The sequence below is a fragment of the Megalobrama amblycephala genome, linkage group LG16, assembly GCF_018812025.1.
Source record: "Megalobrama amblycephala isolate DHTTF-2021 linkage group LG16, ASM1881202v1, whole genome shotgun sequence".
NCBI lineage: Eukaryota > Metazoa > Chordata > Actinopteri > Cypriniformes > Xenocyprididae > Megalobrama > Megalobrama amblycephala.
In genome coordinates, this window is record NC_063059.1 from 8,920,024 (window position 1) to 8,938,171 (window position 18,148).

Below are 18,148 nucleotides of genomic sequence, written 5' to 3' on the forward strand. Positions count from 1 at the left end.
TTGTCTCCTGGACCATTGCCAAGTCAGCAGTCTTCCCCATTAGTGTGGTTTCAAAGAAAAAGAGATACCCGAAATTTATACTGTAGGGATGGTCATTTAATGAAACTCAAATGTAAATATTCTAATATTTTGAGATACTGGATTTTGGACTTTCATGAGCTATATGCTCTAATCATCAAAATAAAAAAAAACAACTTTTGAAATGTTTTACTTTACATGTAGGGAATCTTGAATATATGAAAGTTTCATTTTTAAAAATAATTTACAATAAAAAAATGAACTTTTTCACGATATTCTAATTATATGACCAGCACCTGTATATATGTGTGTATGTTTCCTTATTTGTAAAAAATGTTAAAAATAATAATGTGATAATGTAAGTACATTTACGATAAACTGCATGTTGTCACCTAAATCATATGAATAACATAGTTGTTAATACTGTACCATTATTATTATTGTATAAGTAAGAAATAATGAGGCATTAAATTAAATTTAACAAAACATTTATTTTCCTCTCAGAAAATCCCAGTATATAAGTAAAACACAGAACATAATCAAGTGTTTTTTTCTCAACATATTCCAATCACAATGCTATGAACCATACACATGATTTAATAAAGACAGTACACAGAAGTGAATCAAAACATCCTACATTTATAGGCACTTAGAGCAGTATTCACAGTTTTAAAAACATAAGTGTTACTTTTTTAATCATTTACCTCATTTTCAGTTCCTAAACAAATATACTTTGTGTGGAAAAATGTGTGCAACTGATCGGTATAAGATTTAAATTTAATGTGTCAGTTTAATGATGCGACTAATCAAAGTTATCAAATAAATCCTAGTTGACAAAATACATACAAATAATGAAACCTGAGTAAAAAAAAAAGTCTGAGTGATCAATTAATCTGTTATTGTCTTTGGTATCATATTATATTCATCCTGAAACCCCTTCTGGAAGTTTTTCCATCATAAAGCAGCACAATGGAATTTTAAGACAATTACTCTCATGAATGCTGTGAAGGGAATGATGGTAACACATAACATGCAAAATCATTTTTATGTATGTGCTTTGCACCTTAAAAATAAATCTTGTGAGGTAGGCACAGCCCGCCTCAACTCCAGCTTGGATCATATTGACTCCAACCAGCAGGTGGCGCTAAATAGACCCTCTTTCCACGAAAAAGGAAAGTAACTACACCTCTATACCCAGCTCTAGGGACTCCTGACTTCAGGTCGTCCATTACCCCAAGATTGCGAGCAAATGTTTTAAAACTGTCAGGACTAGAATACTGCACCCGAAATGGCCCAGACCCAGACAGTTTCCCACTCTGCAAGTCCTCCACGGTGACAACCGAAGCAACGTAAACCTCCTTCTCAAAGCTCTCATCATATTTCTTCTTTTCTAAATACGACAGGTCCATTTTTGTAAAAGGCACAAATTCGCTATTGAGCTTAATAAAGCGGAGGTACTTGTCGTAAAACTGCCCCAAACTCACACCCTTCCTGCCGAATGTTAAAGTTCTGGAAATTTCTGGCCTGATGCAGGACCGGTCTCTGCGCTGATCGGGGTGCCGCATCCAGTCATCCCAAAACGAGGCCGGCCATTTTGGCTCGAGCTCTGCCCAGAGATCCTTTGTGAGCATCCAGCCCAAGCCTGGGAAAAAATCTGTCCTGTACAACAAGCTCGCTTTTCCAGGGTCCACGAATCCTTCCCTGCCATTGTCATTCCAGGCAGACACGCACCACAGAGTTGGGTCCGATTTTAAAATCGGATGAAGCGATCTGAAGTACTCAAAAAAATCAGGGGCCACCTGGAAAAAAAGATCAAACATATCATCAACAAAATAAAATGTGTTTGTGATATTCTCAAAGGAGAACACAAAAGGAGAAATTCTGAACATTGAAAAAAAGAAAAAAAAAAGGATGCAAAAGCTTCCATAAAAGTATTATAATGTGGTTCCTACAGCTAAATATGCAAAATGCAAAGTCTTCTGAAGTTAAACAATGGCTTTGTGTCAGAATCAAGAGGAAATTTAAATAATTATTCACTGAAACTCTTCTTCTCCAGTGAACTGATTCTCTGAAAAGATCTGACCGAAAAGAATGATTCATTCACAAATAAGACGTTGCTGCTTCTCTTATGAACATGCCAAGGACAGCTATCGACATTTTCAGTGAATAACAACATACATTATATATACATATATGCAGTGTTGGGAGGAGTTACTTTTCAAAGTAATGCATTGCTATATATTACATTACTCCCTAAAAAGTAACTAATTGTGTTAGTTACTTTTTATGGAAAGTAATGTTACATTACTTTGGCGTTACTTTTTCTCACCTGGGCTGACTTTTCAGCTGTTCAGCCATTCTGGACTGAAGAAGAATAGGATGCAGGAGAAGAAAGTTCAACACGCTTACTTCAGCAATAAAATAAAAACAAATGAAACACAAATGTGATGTTTATCTAAGGCCCTGTTTCCACCTGGTATTAAGATGCGTTTTGATCAATCGGAACACACAAGTGGACGATGCTAAATACAGGGAGTGCAGAATTATTAGGCAAGTTGATTTTCTGATCATATTTTTTTCCCAAGCACATTTTACCAATTCCAATCCACATCAATCTTAATAACTACTATTAATATTGTTTTTAATCATTTATAAGTGATATATAATTGTTCATGAAGGCTGGAAATGAAAAATGCCTTATATTCAGGTGTGCAGAATTATTAGGCAAGTTTTCTTTTACAGGCAAAATGAGCCAAAAAAGAGATTTAACTCAGACTGAAAAGTCAAAAATTATTAAATACTCATGAGAAGGACGCAATACTAATGCAATACTAGAAATTGCAAAGTTAAAGCATGACCAAGGGACAGCAAAATGCTCATTGGGTCAGCGGGGTCAGACAACAACAGGTGGAAAAGAAAAGACACATGTTAACTGCAAAATAATTAAGAATTAAGGTGAAGAATTAAGTGTGAAACCATCAGTAACCCTTTAGTCTCCAGCGCCACCATTTACCAGAGCTGCAACCTACCTGGAGTCTCCAGAAGTGCAAGGTGTCAGGATCTCAGAGACTTAGGTTAGCTAAAGAATCCTAAAAAATGACCTGCACTTGATAAGAATCACAAGCTGAAGTGTTATAAAATACATGAAGACTGGGTTTTAATAGGGCTTATAGACAGACAGCTTGAGAATGACTCCTGATGGACCAGCACCACATCCTCTTGTACCACTGTTTGAAGAATTTATCCAGAATCTGGCAGTAAGGTGTTTGAGTTCACTTTTAGTCCATCTCTTATCCTGAAATGTCTGTCTTGCAGAGATGGACTAAAAATGATCTTCCAAAACTTACTGCCAGATTCTGGAAGATAAATTCTTCAAACAGTGGTACAAGAGGATGTGGTGCTGGTCCTTCAGGAGTCACTCTCAAGCTGTCTGTTTATAAGGCCTATAAAAACCCAGTCTTCATGTATTTTATAACACTTCAGCTTGTGATTCTTATCAAGTGCGGGTCATTTTTTAGGATTCTTTAGCTAACCTAAGTCTCTGAGATCCTGAGACCTTGCACTTCTGGAGACTCCAGGTAGGTTGCAGTTCTGGAAAATGGTGGCGCTGGAGACTAAAGGGTTCCTGATGGTTTCACACTTAATTCTTCACCTTAATTCTTAATTATTTTGCTGTTAACGTGTCTTTTCTTTTCCAGCTGTTTTTGTATGACCCCGCTGACCCAATGAGCATTTTGCTGTCCCTTGGTCATGCTTTAACTTTGCAATTTCTAGTATTGCATTAGTATTGCGTCCTTCTCATGAGTATTTAATAATTTTTGACTTTTCAGTCTGAGTTAAATCTCTTTTTTGGCTCATTTTGCCTGTAAAAGAAAACTTGCCTAATAATTCTGCACACCTGAATATAAGGCATTTTTCATTTCCAGCCTTCATGAACAATTATATATCACTTATAAATGATTAAAAACAATATTAATAGTAGTTATTAAGATTGATGTGGATTGGAATTGGTAAAATGTGCTTGGGAAAAAAATATGATCAGAAAATCAACTTGCCTAATAATTCTGCACTCCCTGTACAGGTATAAATGGGTTGTAAAGCGTTTTAAAGGGATAGTTCACCCAAAAATGAAAATTTGATGTTTATCTGCTTACCCCCAGCGCATCCAAGATGTAGGTGTCTTTGTTTCTTCGGTAGAACACAATTGATGATTTTTAACTGCAACCGCTGCCGTCTGTCAGTGGTATAATGCAAGTCAGCGGGAACTTGGACTATAAGAGTAAATAAAACACGACAGACAAATCCAAATTAAACCCTGCAGCTCGTGACGACACATTGATGTCCTTAGACTCGAAACGATCGGTTTGTGCGAGAAACCGAACAGTATTTATATCATTTTTAACCTCTAATACACCACTATGTCCAACGGCATTCATCACAGCGGCAGTGATGTCTCGCGCATATACTTCAATGAGAGCGAGACATCACTGCCGCTGTCAGAGCGCGATCAGACCAAACGAATCGAGTGATGAATGCAGTTGGACATAGTGGTGTATTAGAGGTAAAAAATTATATAAATACTGTTTGGTTTCTCACACAAACCAATCGTTTCGTGTCTTAGGACATCAATGTGTCGTCACGAGCCGCAGGGTTTAATTTGGACTTGTCTAAGCAAGTTTTATTTACTCTTATTGTCCAAGTTCCCGCTGATTTGCATTATACCACTGACAGACGGCAGCGGTTGCAATTAAAAATCATAATTTGTGTTCTACTGAAGAAACAAAGACACCTACATCTTGGATGCTCTGGGGGTAAGCAGATAAACATCAAATTTTCATTTTTGGGTGAACTATCCCTTTAAGCTTGTCCACTTTCGACCACTTCCAGAGGTAGTCGAAAACACATTATACTAAATAGCTTTCGTAGTGGAAACACTCACCTGATCAAATGAGTTCGAACAACCACAAAAGACCGACTACTCTCTGCTTACTGACCTAATACATAAACATTATGGGAAGTGCACTAACCAGACAGGATTTAAACTTTTTACAATGTTCTCTCACCATTCCCATAAACAGGGCCTTAAAGGGATAGTTCACCCAATAATAATGGATTACTTAAAAAATAAGTAATCCATAAGGCTCCAGGGGGTTAATAAAGGCCTTCTGAAGTGAAGCGATTCATTTTTGTAAGAAAAATATCCATATTTAAAACTTTATAAATTCAAATAACTAGCTTCCGGTGGACGATCGTACGCAGAATGTGCAAGTCGACTTGTGCCAAATGAGTAATCCTCTGATGTGATGTGTGACGCAGGATGTAGGAGACGCCTCAGCTTTAGACGCCTCTCACGGTTCAAACAAATATGGCTGGGCAACAAATTTAAGCTCCTCTTATATCGAAATCTGCCAACATTCCTCATTAAAAGTTCTAGTTTTAGACTTCTAATTCGTGACCGGTGTTTTGTTTTGCTCTCTCCTCTGTGCCTCCGTGTTCGTCATTGAGTCAGGGTCAAAGGTTACTCGTCCGCCCAAATCGACAAATCGTCTGCTAGAAGCTAGTCATTTGAATTTATAAAGTTATAAATATAGATGTTTTTCTTACAAAACCGCATTGCTTCGCTTCAGAAGGCCTTCAGGAGTCGTATGGATTTTATTTATTTATTTTTTTTTATGGATGAATGCATTATTTTTGGCTTTAAAAATTGAAGCCAATTCACAACCATTATAACCCTTGGAGGACTAAGGATATTTTTAAATATATCTCCGATTGTATTCGTCTGAAAGAAGAAGTCATATACACGTAGGATGGCTAAATCACGGGGTAAGTAATTTTTGCTTTTTAGTATGGTTCATATGGATCATCGAAGGTCAGCAACAAAGACATTGGTTATTAAAGTGAGATTAAGTATATTTGTGTAATATTTAATTATTGCAGGTTTGCGAAATAATCTGCGTTACTTTACTAGTTACTTGAAAAAAGTAATCTGATTACATAACTCAAGTTACAATGCGTTACCCCCAACACTGCATATGAGTCATAGCAACTATTTTCATAATTTTGTTGTGCTTTTACAGTTTTACTGAAGCTTGAATAATTCAGTCCCCTGTTAATTGCATGGTAAAAAAAAAAATATTAGTCTTAACAAAATTCTCCTTGTGTATCATCTTTGAATTTTGGATTAGCTGTTCCTTTTATTAGACATTACACAAACAACATACATTAAAAGGAAGTTACCTCCAAATCATCCTCCACAACGACAACCGTTGAGTATGAAAAGGTGTTGAAAACCTGGCTGAGTGCCCAACGGTAATGCCGAGAGATTTTGTAGTAACCCTGGAACTTCTTATGTTGTGAAGGTACTGAGATATCTGAAAGATCAGGCTGTTTGATATGGGTCAGCTGACTGCCATACGAGGCGATCACGCCAGACGTTTCTGCGTGTCCGCAGTCCTGGCTCACTATGATGGGGTAGAGCTCGGCCGAAGGTCGGTGCTCAATGAGTTTGTCAAGACAGCGTTTCACTGTCACACGATTGCAGGCAATGACTAAAATAGGGATGACCACCGGAGCTGAATGTTCGACTTCTGAATTTGGCTTAGCAGCTGTCACACCGCCTTTGTTCTCCCAAACTGACCACTGGTTCTGGATTTGCAATAGGATCTTCCTCTGCGAATCAAGTTCAGCTTCAAATGCATCAGCTACGCGCATCACCTCATTCATAATATTTCCAAACTTGCCTCCTCCGGCCGCGTCCCCAGTGTTACCAGGTTCACCATGGCTGTCCTGAGACCCTTGAGTGGAAGGGCGTCTCAAGAAGACAAAAAGAAGAATGACATTCCAAGCTAAAAATATGAAAGCACCACAAATGATAAGAGAACTTCTTCTTGCGGAGCATGGCCTTGATACGTGATGGGACAGAGGATTCAGGAAGGAAGAAATGGATGGAGATATGAAATGGGCATTTAGAACAGGAAGGTTTGATGGATGGATGGACAAGAAGAGTCTTGTGGATCTTTTAATTTTTTTTCACATGCTTTGCATGATATTTTTCGATCAGTTGTCAGAAAAGTAAAAGAAATTTGTAACATTAAACCAACCGAAGGTGAAAATAAGACATATTCCAGGTTTCAGGATTCTGATATAAGGCGTTACAGTCCAAAGTGACACAGTGACTTTCAGCTGAGCCTGTAAAATAAGCAAGATTAAAGGTCACATGTAATGTTTACCAACTGTACTGAATCGATATTAAATTTATGTTTTACAACCAAACACATGAGAAAGCTTCAGTATTTTTCTCATTTGAATCATTTTTGCATACAAGTGTGAATGTTACAAACTACAGATTAGAATGGAAAAAATCCACTTCTTTTGCATTTCACTGGTGCAAAATTTCAGTGGATTTGTTGGGTGTATGTAAAAATGTCTAAATGCAAAACACTTAAATTTAGTCAAGCATGTCTATCTTTTTTATACAGCGCTCAGCGTAAATGAGTACTCCGTTTGAAAATTAACATTTTAAACAATATCTCAATGAACACAAAAACTATTTCCAAAATGTTGACAAAATTAAGTTTAACTTATAACACAAAAGTAAGGTTAATAAAATAACTTAGATTACACATTTTTCAGTTTTACTCAGATTAGGGTGATGCAAAAATGAGTACACCCCACAACAAAAACTACTACATCTAGTACTTTGTATGTCCTCCATGATTTTTAATGACAGCACCAAGTCTTCTAGGCATGGAATGAACAAGTTGGTGACATTTTGCAACATCAATCTTTTTCCATTCTTCAAGAATGACATCTTTTAGAGACTGGATGCTGGATGGAGAGTGATGCTCAACTTGTCTCTTCAGAATTCCCCATAGGTGTTCGATTGGGTTCAGATCAGGAGCCACTGAATCACTTTCACCCTGTTCTTCTTCACAAATCCAACAGTGGCCTTAAATGTGTGTTTAGGATCATTGTCATGTTGGAAAAGTGCATGACGACCAAGGGCACGGAGTGATGGTAGCATCTTCTTTCAGTATAGAGCAGTACATCTGTGAATTCATGATGCCATCAATGAAATGCAGCTCCTGACACCAGCAGCACTCATGCAGCCCCACATAAGGACACTGACACCACCATGATTCACTGTAGGCACCATGCATTTTTCTTTGTATTCCTCACCTTTGCGACACCATACAGTTTTGAAGCCATCAGTTCCAAAAACATTTATTATGTACGCCGTATTGTGTCACGGGAAATAGTCACCCCAGTTTGGCTTTCTACTTCTTTAGATAACTGCAGTGAACTTGCATGCCGATTTTCTTCAACCTTTCTCATCAGAAGACGCTCCTGTCGAGGTGTTAACTTCTGTGGACGACCTGGACGTCTCTATGAGATGGTTGCAGTTCCATCTTTTAAAATTTTTTGTATCACTTTTGCTACAGTATTCTGACTGATAAGTAAAGCTTTGCTGATCTTCTTGTAGCCTTCACCTTTCTGGTGTAAAGAAATTATTTTCGTTCTCAGGTCTTGTGACATTTCTCTTCCATGTGGTGCCATTGCTGACAGCATGAAATGGGAAGGGGTTTTAACACCCTTTTATAGTCAACTGTCTGCTGGACACCTGTGTAATGAATAATTAGACTCACCTGTGTTTCAATTCTTGTTAAATTAGACATTTGTAGTCTAAAATTTAGCTTTGCTCCAGAGACCTTCAGTGGGGTGTACTCATTTTTGCATCACCCTAATGTGAGTAAAACTGAAAATTTTGTTCTCCAAGTTATATTATTAACCTTACTTTCATGTTATATGTTAAACAGATGTTATATAAAACTTAGTCTTGTCAACATTTTGGAAATTGTTTTTGTGTTCATTGAGATATTGTTTAAAATGTTACTTATCAAAGGGGGTGTACTCATTTATGCTGAGCACTGTACATTGTTACTGTGTAGCATAGTTTTTATTTACAATGTGGTACATTTTCACCTTACACAAATTATTCTCTGAAATCTCAAACGACATGTGGTACACGTTAATTTAGTATCACTAAGATATTATTATAGTTTTTTTTAAATTTGAATTCGTATTATTTTCATATTTTCATTTTAGTTAAAGTTTTCATAATTTTGTTGTTTTTGTCATTTAGTGAGTTTAAAAACTTATGTCTAAGTAGTTTTTATTTTAGTTTTAGTACTTTTAGTACATCAAGTTTAACTAAATGAAAATGAGAAAAATTGCCTTGGCAAATAGAGGAAATAAAATTATTATTTTTTCTTCAGTTAACAATTATTTTATTTCAAGTAACAAAAGTGTTTATATTATCTATAATAACCCTGGTACACTTTAATGGAAAAGCCCATTATTTCCCTAAAAAAAAAAAGTTCCCCTTATTTTCCCAGCAGGGAAGTTGGCAGTCCAGCAAACAAGATCTCACAGCAATTAATTTCTGTTTTTCATAAAATAAAAAAAATACAAATGTCAGCGGTCTGATAATCCATGCATTAGAGTATTTGAAATGAAGCACTGACAGTGGTGTACTGCAGTGTAATCCCATTTTAAACATTTGGTATAATTATTATTGACTTTTTTATGTTTTCATATTAATAGCGAGACTACATTACATATTTGTACTTCAAAATCTGTTATTTGACTGCTACTTAATTTAAATAATTTAAAATAAATATTTAAAACTTAATTAATAGCTAAAGTGTAATTTAAAATGATGGAAATTATTGTGACTTGTTACAGAATAAAATACATACATTAAACCTAATGTATTTGTCAACTACATTATGAGAATTTATCGTGATTATTAAAGTAGTATTATTTCAAGGTGTAAGCTCAGTTGTCGCTGTTATATTTTGACTATGCATTTCGAAATGTACCTTCCCATCAGTATTGCACGCGCAAATATGGTAAGGCATTATCAAGACGGTTCGTCCGTCGATCAATAATCTCACCTGTAGCTCATCCAGAACTCTCTCAAACACAGCTACCTACAGTAAGAGGCTAAACCGGTCTGTTTACCACCCAAGAGAGCTGAGGTTAAGCAACACCATGATGCATAAAAATGCCAACATATCTGACTTACATGAGTCAACGCGCGCTCACACTCTGTCATGTTTCCCGTCTTCTTTAGTCTGCCAGTACATTCATTTTTCCGTCGCTTTAAAGATTATGTCCCATTTCAACTAATCCAAATCAATTTATTTGCAATCTGATGTGGATTACACGTTGAATAATCCTTAAATTAAACAGCAGTAAACTTCCTTTCCGTCTACCCTTCAAGCTTCGCTCAAGAATGTAAGAGTACTTGACTTCCGGGTAGCGTCATTTTTAGGAAGTCCCTCCCTCTCCCTGTTTACCTTAATGAAGAGATACGTGTACATAAAACGCATTTCCTTTGTGTTCGGTGAAAGGTTAGAGTCGAGGTAAGATTTCGGGCCTCTGGATATACGTAGGCTGTGGGGCCTCGTGGTGTTTGTGCTGATCCCGCGACATTTATAAGCAGCGTCTCTGCTGAGGATCTTATTACAAGAGCGACGAGAGGCGGAAAACAGGTGTCCTCCTCCTCAGTTAGAAAAGTGCCAGACATCGGCACTTGTGGACTTCTGTAAATCATGGAATCGTCCCACAGTCACTGCAAACCTGGAGATATCACCTGTGATTTGGAGTTGACCTGTAAAATCAAGATAGTAGAAGCAAATCCCCCTGTGGAGCCAAATTAAAATCTCAAGACATTTTGTGTAGTGTAGTATTTGTGCACAAACAATGGCATTGTTAATTGCTGAAATATCGAATTGTTTTTCTTATGTGAGGATTTTTTTTTTCTATGTAGTTTTTATTTTAGTTTTAGTTCTTTTAGTGGGCCTGCATCGAGTTTAACTAGGTAAATGAAAATGAGAAAAACTGCCTTGGCAAATAGCTGAAATAAAATAAATTTTTTTCTTCAGTTAAAGGGTTAGTTCACCCAAAAATGAAGATTCTGTCATTAATTACTCACTTTCGTGCCGTTTTACACCCGTAAGACCTTCGCTGATCTTCTGAACACAAATTAAGATATTTTAGTTGAAATCCCGTGAGGCCTCCATAGCCAGCAATGACATTTCCTCTCTCAAGATCCATTAATGTACTAAAAACATATTTAAATCAGTTCATGTGAGTACAGTGGTTCAATATTAATATTATAAAGCGACGAGAATATTTTTGGTGCGCCAAAAAAAAACAAAATAAGGGCTTATATAGTGATGGCCGATTTCAAAACACTGCTTCATGAAGCATCGGAGCATAATGAATCAGCGTGTTGAATCATGATTCGGATCGCGTGTCAAACTGCCAAACTGCTGAAATCATGTGACTTTGGCACTCCGAACCGCTGATTCAACACGCTGATTCATTTGTGGTTCGAATCTTCCTGAAGCAGTGTTTTGAAATCGGCCATCACTATATAAGTCATTATTTTGTTTTTTTTTGGCGCACCAAAAATATTCTCGTCGCTTTATAATATTAATATTGAACCACTGTACTCACATGAACTGATTTAAATATGTTTTTAGTACCTTAATGGATCTTGAGAGAGGAAATGTCATTGCTCCCTATGGAGGCCTCACTGAGCCATCGGATTTCAACAAAAATATCTTAATTTGTGTTCCGAAGATGAATGAAGGTCTTACGGGTGTGGAACGGCATGAGGGTAAGTAATAAATGACATTATTTTCATTTTTGGGTGAACTAACCCTTTAACAATATATATATATATATATATATATATATATATGTGACCCGATCTGGCGAAATGAGTCGGAAGTCGCAACGTTCTATTTTAAGATATGGGCCGATAATGTGGAAAAACAATGAAAAAATCGATTTTTTTTTTTTTTAAGCTAATTTCAAAGAACAGACTTTCAAAAATAATCTCCCAAAGTTTCGTAGTCCAGATAATTGAGTAAAGGTATTTAAATGGCTATTAAATTTGACATGGTTTTACTAAATTCGCTGGAAATGAACTTCTCAACTCCTCTCGTCACTTATGAGCATTTCCCGGTATCCCCTGAAACGTCATTATCTCTGCTCTACAAATATGGTGTTACACGTTGTATAGAACCAATCAAAAAGCTTAGAAATGTAAACATACTGACCTAAACGCTGATTTTTAACAATGGGAAGCCCCGTTTCGACTGACAGGCACGCGATCGGTCCAGCCATCCTCCTGTCAGACTAGCGCGCCTTATAAAATAAAACTCCCATTTGCGTGTCTCTCTTTAAAAGCCAATAAAAATTGAATCCATATAGGTAGCACAAAAATTCTTTCTGCATACAAAGCCAAAGACTTTAAACTTTAATATCAAGCTTCCAACATGCTTCTGTTGTGTTGTTTGCACCCTCTAATGAGTCTGAGTAATATGCGTTTACAACAAAAATAGCACAGCAGCTAACTGAATACAAGTATGTATAATTCACATGCTCATAACTTCATGAAAAATGCACAGATCATAAAAATCGCACATCAATATTTAAAGCAGATTCTCAAGATTAAAATGAATCCAAAATCAATATGATATATTGCGTTGATCACAAGATATTACTCACGGAATGATTTAACATACTTGGCTAAAAACATGTCTCTCATCTCTCCGGGATGCAGTGTGTATCCAATGTTCCCGGACCCATCCATGTTCGTTTTCCAACGTGGAATAACACATAATAGATATCATTTTAAAGCTTAGAATCTCATCTTTTTAATGCATCTAACCATTTTGAAAAACTCCTAACGAGTGCTGAGAAGCACCTCTAAACCGGAGTTTACCGCCCGTTGGCGCCACCTGGCTGCGGAAAAAATGAACAACAATTTTTCAAACTATTCTTTATAATATCACCACGAAATTTGAACCAGATGCAGCTCGCATATAGGAGAGCATCACCAAAAAAGAATTTTTTAGCGATCTTATTGTGTTCCTGAGTTATTCCATGTCAAATAAAAAAAGAAAAATTATTTTAAAAAAATTATATATATTTTTTGTATTTTATAAGCTGTTTGTCAGCAAGATAATATCCAAATGTAATGTAATTTATATTTTCTTAAATTTTAAAATGTTTTCTATCAAATGATACCTACCTTTAGACTCTCCTTGCTAGAGTTTTGGAGTTATGAGTCTTTACTTTTGTGTGTGTCGCTCAGAAAAAAGAAAAAAAAAAGAACTCTAAAAAAGCCTTCAGGTCTTAAAGGGTTAATTCAAATAAATACTTTAAAATAATTTGAGCTTCAGCCTGGTTTAATAGCATTTATATATATATATATATATATAAATGTCTTTGGTCAAATTAAGCTGTAAAATAAATAGTTTATCCCTTTAAATGCAATGGATTTTGAAAGATATCAACAAAAAAACGGGCAAAAAACTTTAAAAGCGATTTTCTCAGGTTTTCAATTGGAAAAAGAGGGCAGACGACCATAATTAAAATGGGTATATCTTTAAAACCATTCAAGGTATGACTTTGACTAGGATATCATTTTAAAGCTTATTGTCTCATCTTTCCATTGATACCAAAATCTCAATTTTGAAATTTGGGTCACTGTGACTCATTTTGCTGGATCAGGTCACATATATATAATGATCAACACATGGGGTCTTGTTTCAAGACAGAATGGAGTTGGAGACTAATGATTTAGGCCCAGTTTCACTTACAGGGCTTAGATTAAGCCAGGATTAGGCCTTAGTTTAATTAGGACATTTAAGTAGCTTTTATAAACATGCCTTCACCATTACTGGTGTGCATCTTGAGACAAAACAATGGCACTGACATATTTTAAGATATGTCAGTACAAGTTGATTTCAGCTAAAACAGCTCAAACATGCATTTTAATCTGGGACTAGTCTTAAACCTTATCTGTGAAGCCGGGAATTAGTGTTTTTTTCTCTCTTAATAATTAAGTTTCATTTTGCTTAATAATTATACACATTTTAAAAGTATATGTATGCGGTGCACAGCCTCAAAATCATCCTTCAGAAAAAAACAAAACACATGTCGATTCTGTTGTTTTATTAAGACTTATCAGAGGAGCAAAAATGCTATTTTAATGAATAGCAGCACACCTGTTAACAAGTGACCTATGTATTAATAGACACAAAGTCAAACATGCATTGCAGCATGAGTTACCTCTGAACATAAAGGCAGCTCATGGTCAGCAGTTTTGGTTATATTTATAGCTTCTTTATCCCTAAAGGGAAATTCTGGTGCAAAACATTTGGCAAAAGTATAAATTGTATAAAACACAGCAGTATAATTCAATAAAGCTGAAGTGAACAAGACAGTGCATGAAAGAACATCTATCTATCTATCTATCTATCTATCTATCTATCTATCTATCTATCTATCTATCTATCTATCTATCTATCTATCTATCTATCTATCTATCTATCTATCTATCTATCCATCCATCCATCATGGGTATAAAAGTGCATTTGTGTGAAGTGTTATAGCTGAAGACTCATTCCCCAGGTTCAGGTCCTTCCAATGTTTTAGGTTGATCCTCATGATGTTCAGAGGTACATTTGACACACCCACTCAACTTATACTGCAAAAAAAAAAAAAAAAAAAAAAGTATTGTTATAATATTAGCCATCATCATTACACAAAGCATGCTAATAGCAGTATGTCAATTTCTCACTAAATACTTTTTATTTTGAAATTTTTATCACAAAAAAAAAGTATTGTTATCATATTTGCCAGCCATCATCATTACATAAAGCATGCTATTACTATATGTGCCAAATTCTGACTCCTAAATGTACTATAATTCATTCAAATATTGCTTATGCAGCAACATCATCTTCATTCAACTTTGATATTCTCTGTAATTTTGTGTAAGGAAAATCATCCTTTATTCTTAATTATGAATTGCATGCCCTCATTAATTGTCTGGAGAATTATATAAAAGTTAGAAATTAATTGAATGTACGTTTAGAGCAACAGTATTGAGGTCAGTTATGTAATAAGTTGACCTAATATGTCACTTTAGTTCTTTCCTGCAGGTATTAATTTATTAGTGACGCTGTGAAAAGTATATAATATAAAAAGTATATAATAGGCTATATGATAGTATATAATAATCACATATTCTGTAAAGAATTAGGCTATAAGCAAAAAGGTTTGACTTGTGACCTTTTCAAACCACATTATAGCGGCCACTTACATCCGGATGAAGCTGGTTCCCGTGTTTTCCAAGGTGAGTCCGCACACTGTCTGAAACTGTGGTTGTAAAATTGATCAGTTTATCCTTTAAAGACCATAACAAGCCGAGAGAAAACAACGGATTCACACTACCGTGGTCCAGTGTGCTTATACTCTGAGCGCAAACTACACAAATGCATAAAGTCCATGGATTATCCGAGTTTAGTTTTCCTAAATGCGAGGCATCCAGTCGAAGCACCAGATTGGTTTTGGATGAAACACTATAGCGTTGAGATTTAAAAGAAAAACTATAGTCCGACATCACTTTCGTCTTTGGCCACTGGCTTGCACTGGATGCTTTCATAGTTAACATTTTGTTGTCAAACTTTCTGACCAGATGATCTTTGGATTCACAATTTCTGATCGGCAGATTTTCCTGAGCAGGACGTTTCAAATCGCGCTGTCACGGACAGAACTGCCGGGAATATCCACTCGCTTCCTGTGAAATAAGAATCCCCAAAGAGAGCGAAAATAAGATTTGACCGAATCCCCATATGTCATCATCCCGAGCCCGTGAGCTGAAGCTCGAGGCCGCTTCTGGTTCGCCTGTTTTCGGGCAAGGATATTCCCCTGACACCGGAGAACAGCCGATAGGGCTGAAGCGGAGGGTGTCGAAGCCATCGCAGACTTTATTTTAGGACTCTTGTGGTCCTTTTAAATGCAGTCCTTATCAATATTTTCAAGTGAAATCACTTTTTGATGCTGATATAAGGGACCCTAATTTGACTCTGAATGACTTATAAAGCGTTATTATGTGTAGTCTTGCTACAGGGCTTGCGTCAGATCGAGGGGTGTTGGTTATTCAAGTTGCCCGTGACCAATATCGTGTGCTTCACATGCCCCCCTCGTGTACACAGTGTGCGAATTATAGTTATTTTTAGAGGAGGATACTACCTTTAATTTTAAGGCACTTATAAGAAATAAATCTGTGTAAAGGTTCGTTTTTTGGCCAACTTAAAATGACTTGTTTTGTAGCCTGCTGCCTCTAGCATAACAGTTTTTCCCACCATATATGTACTATATTTAGCATGAAAACCCCTATACATATTATTTAAAAGGAAATCTGTATACATTTTAATAAATTAGGAAGGCAAGAATCCACCACACCCCAATCCTCCATATACAGACCATTTATAGAGCAAAAAAATATGACTGGGCCTCTTGACCTATATTGAAAACATACTCATATGATCTTGACAGATTGACAGATACTGGCTATGTTGTATAAATAAACATTTGTGATTTTGCACATTTATGAGGACATAACAATGTCCAAAATATTCTATATTTTTAACTGTCAGGACAACTGGACAGGTAGGCCTGTATTTTAGAAGAATGTTGAAAACAATTAGACTTCTTGAAACAGTGAAACTGTAACTTGTGAATGTAGTGTACAGAATGTACACTGGAGGGCATCTGAGCTCACTTATTGATGGATACCTAGTATGTAGGAAATAATGATTTACTTTGTACAATGTGACACACTGTAAAAAAGAATTGTTGGTTTAACTTAAAAAAGTAAGTTACCTGGTTGCCTAGTTCATTGAGTTAATACAATGAAGGCGATTGGTTTAATTAACAGAAACTAAAAATATTATGTTATCTGAACCACATTAATTATTGAAGTTGATCTGACAAAAGAAAACATGATGTGATAACAAATCATGAAAATATTTTTTTTTACAGTGCAGAACCCTTTTGAAAAAAACAGCATATGCTGGTTAGGTATGTTTTGAAGCATGGAAGCTGGTCATGAGCTGGTTTAAGTTGGTCAAGTGCTGGTCCTAAGTTAGTCCTGAGCTGGAGGTAGTTGCTTAGGACCATCTTGGGACCAGCTTAAACCAGCTCATGACCAGCATAAAACCAGCTCAAACCAGCTTCCATGCTTCAAAACATACAGTGGGTACGGAAAGTATTCAGACCACCTTAGAATTTTTCTCTCTTTGTTATATTGCAGCCATTTGCTAAAATCATTTAAGTTCATTTTTTTCCCTCATTAATGTACACACAGCACCCCATATTGACAGAAAAACACAGGAATTGTTGTGCCTTGCCACAATTCTGTCTCTGAGCTCTTCAGGCAGTTCCTTTGACCTCATGATTCTCATTTGCTCTGACATGCACTGTGAGCCTGTAAGGTCTTATATAGACAGGTGTGTGGCTTTCCTAATCAAGTCCAATCAGTATAATCAAACACAGCTGGACTCAAATGAAGGTGTAGAACCATCTCAAGGATGATCAGAAGCAGGGACGTGCACGGGGGGTTGCTCAGGTTGCCCGGGTCGGCTTTTTTTAGGTCAGAGCAACTGCCCCTCAAAATTCCTGTGCACGTCCCTGATCAGAAGAAATGGACAGCACCTGAGTTAAATATATGAGTGTCACAGCAAAGGGTCTGAATACTTAGGACCATGTGATATTTCAGTTTTTCTTTTTTAATAAATCTGCAAAAATGTCAACAATTCTGTGTTTTTCTGTCAATATGGGGTGCTGTGTGTACATTAATGAGGGAAAAAAAATGAACCTAAATGATTTTAGCAAATGGCTGCAATATAACAAAGAGTGAAAAATTTAAGGGGGTCTGAATACTTTCCATACCCACTGTACCTTACCAGCCTATGCTGTTTTTTTCAACAGGGAACTGCTAGGGAGACTGACAATTTTGCAGCGCAACATGTATTTTAGTATCCATATTGTCCAACAGTGATATAGAGATAATTTGCGAGTTTGACTGGATGCATGGCCTTGGCATCAACAAAATATATGTTGGAATGTTTTGTCCTCTTTTTTGTTTGTTATTCTAAGTTAGATTACTTGCATTTTATTATTTGCATTTAAGCATCATTTTTACCCTACTACATCAGAACAGATCTGCAATGCATTTTCTTTTTTTTCTTTTTGTATA

The 18,148-nt window shown here is 36.2% G+C and overlaps 1 protein-coding gene and 1 long non-coding RNA gene across 2 annotated transcripts; both read right to left on the reverse strand.

Annotated features, from left to right (window-relative positions):
* Positions 1 to 489: 489 nt before the first annotated feature.
* On the reverse strand, positions 490 to 7,036 carry mgat1a (alpha-1,3-mannosyl-glycoprotein 2-beta-N-acetylglucosaminyltransferase a; the record flags this gene model as incomplete). Its single annotated transcript, XM_048161011.1, is given in 3 exon segments — positions 490 to 1,817; positions 6,256 to 6,903; positions 6,905 to 7,036. Coding segments are annotated over 3 exon segments (1,479 nt in total), but the record flags the coding sequence as incomplete, so codon positions are not given.
* Positions 7,037 to 14,040: 7,004 nt separating this feature from the next.
* Positions 14,041 to 16,108, reverse strand: LOC125249525. Its single transcript, XR_007180573.1, has 2 exons — positions 15,209 to 16,108; positions 14,041 to 14,590 (listed from the first exon to the last, which is right to left on the reverse strand). It is a non-coding gene; the product is annotated as an uncharacterized LOC125249525 (long non-coding RNA).
* Between the last annotated feature and the right edge of the window lie 2,040 nt (positions 16,109 to 18,148).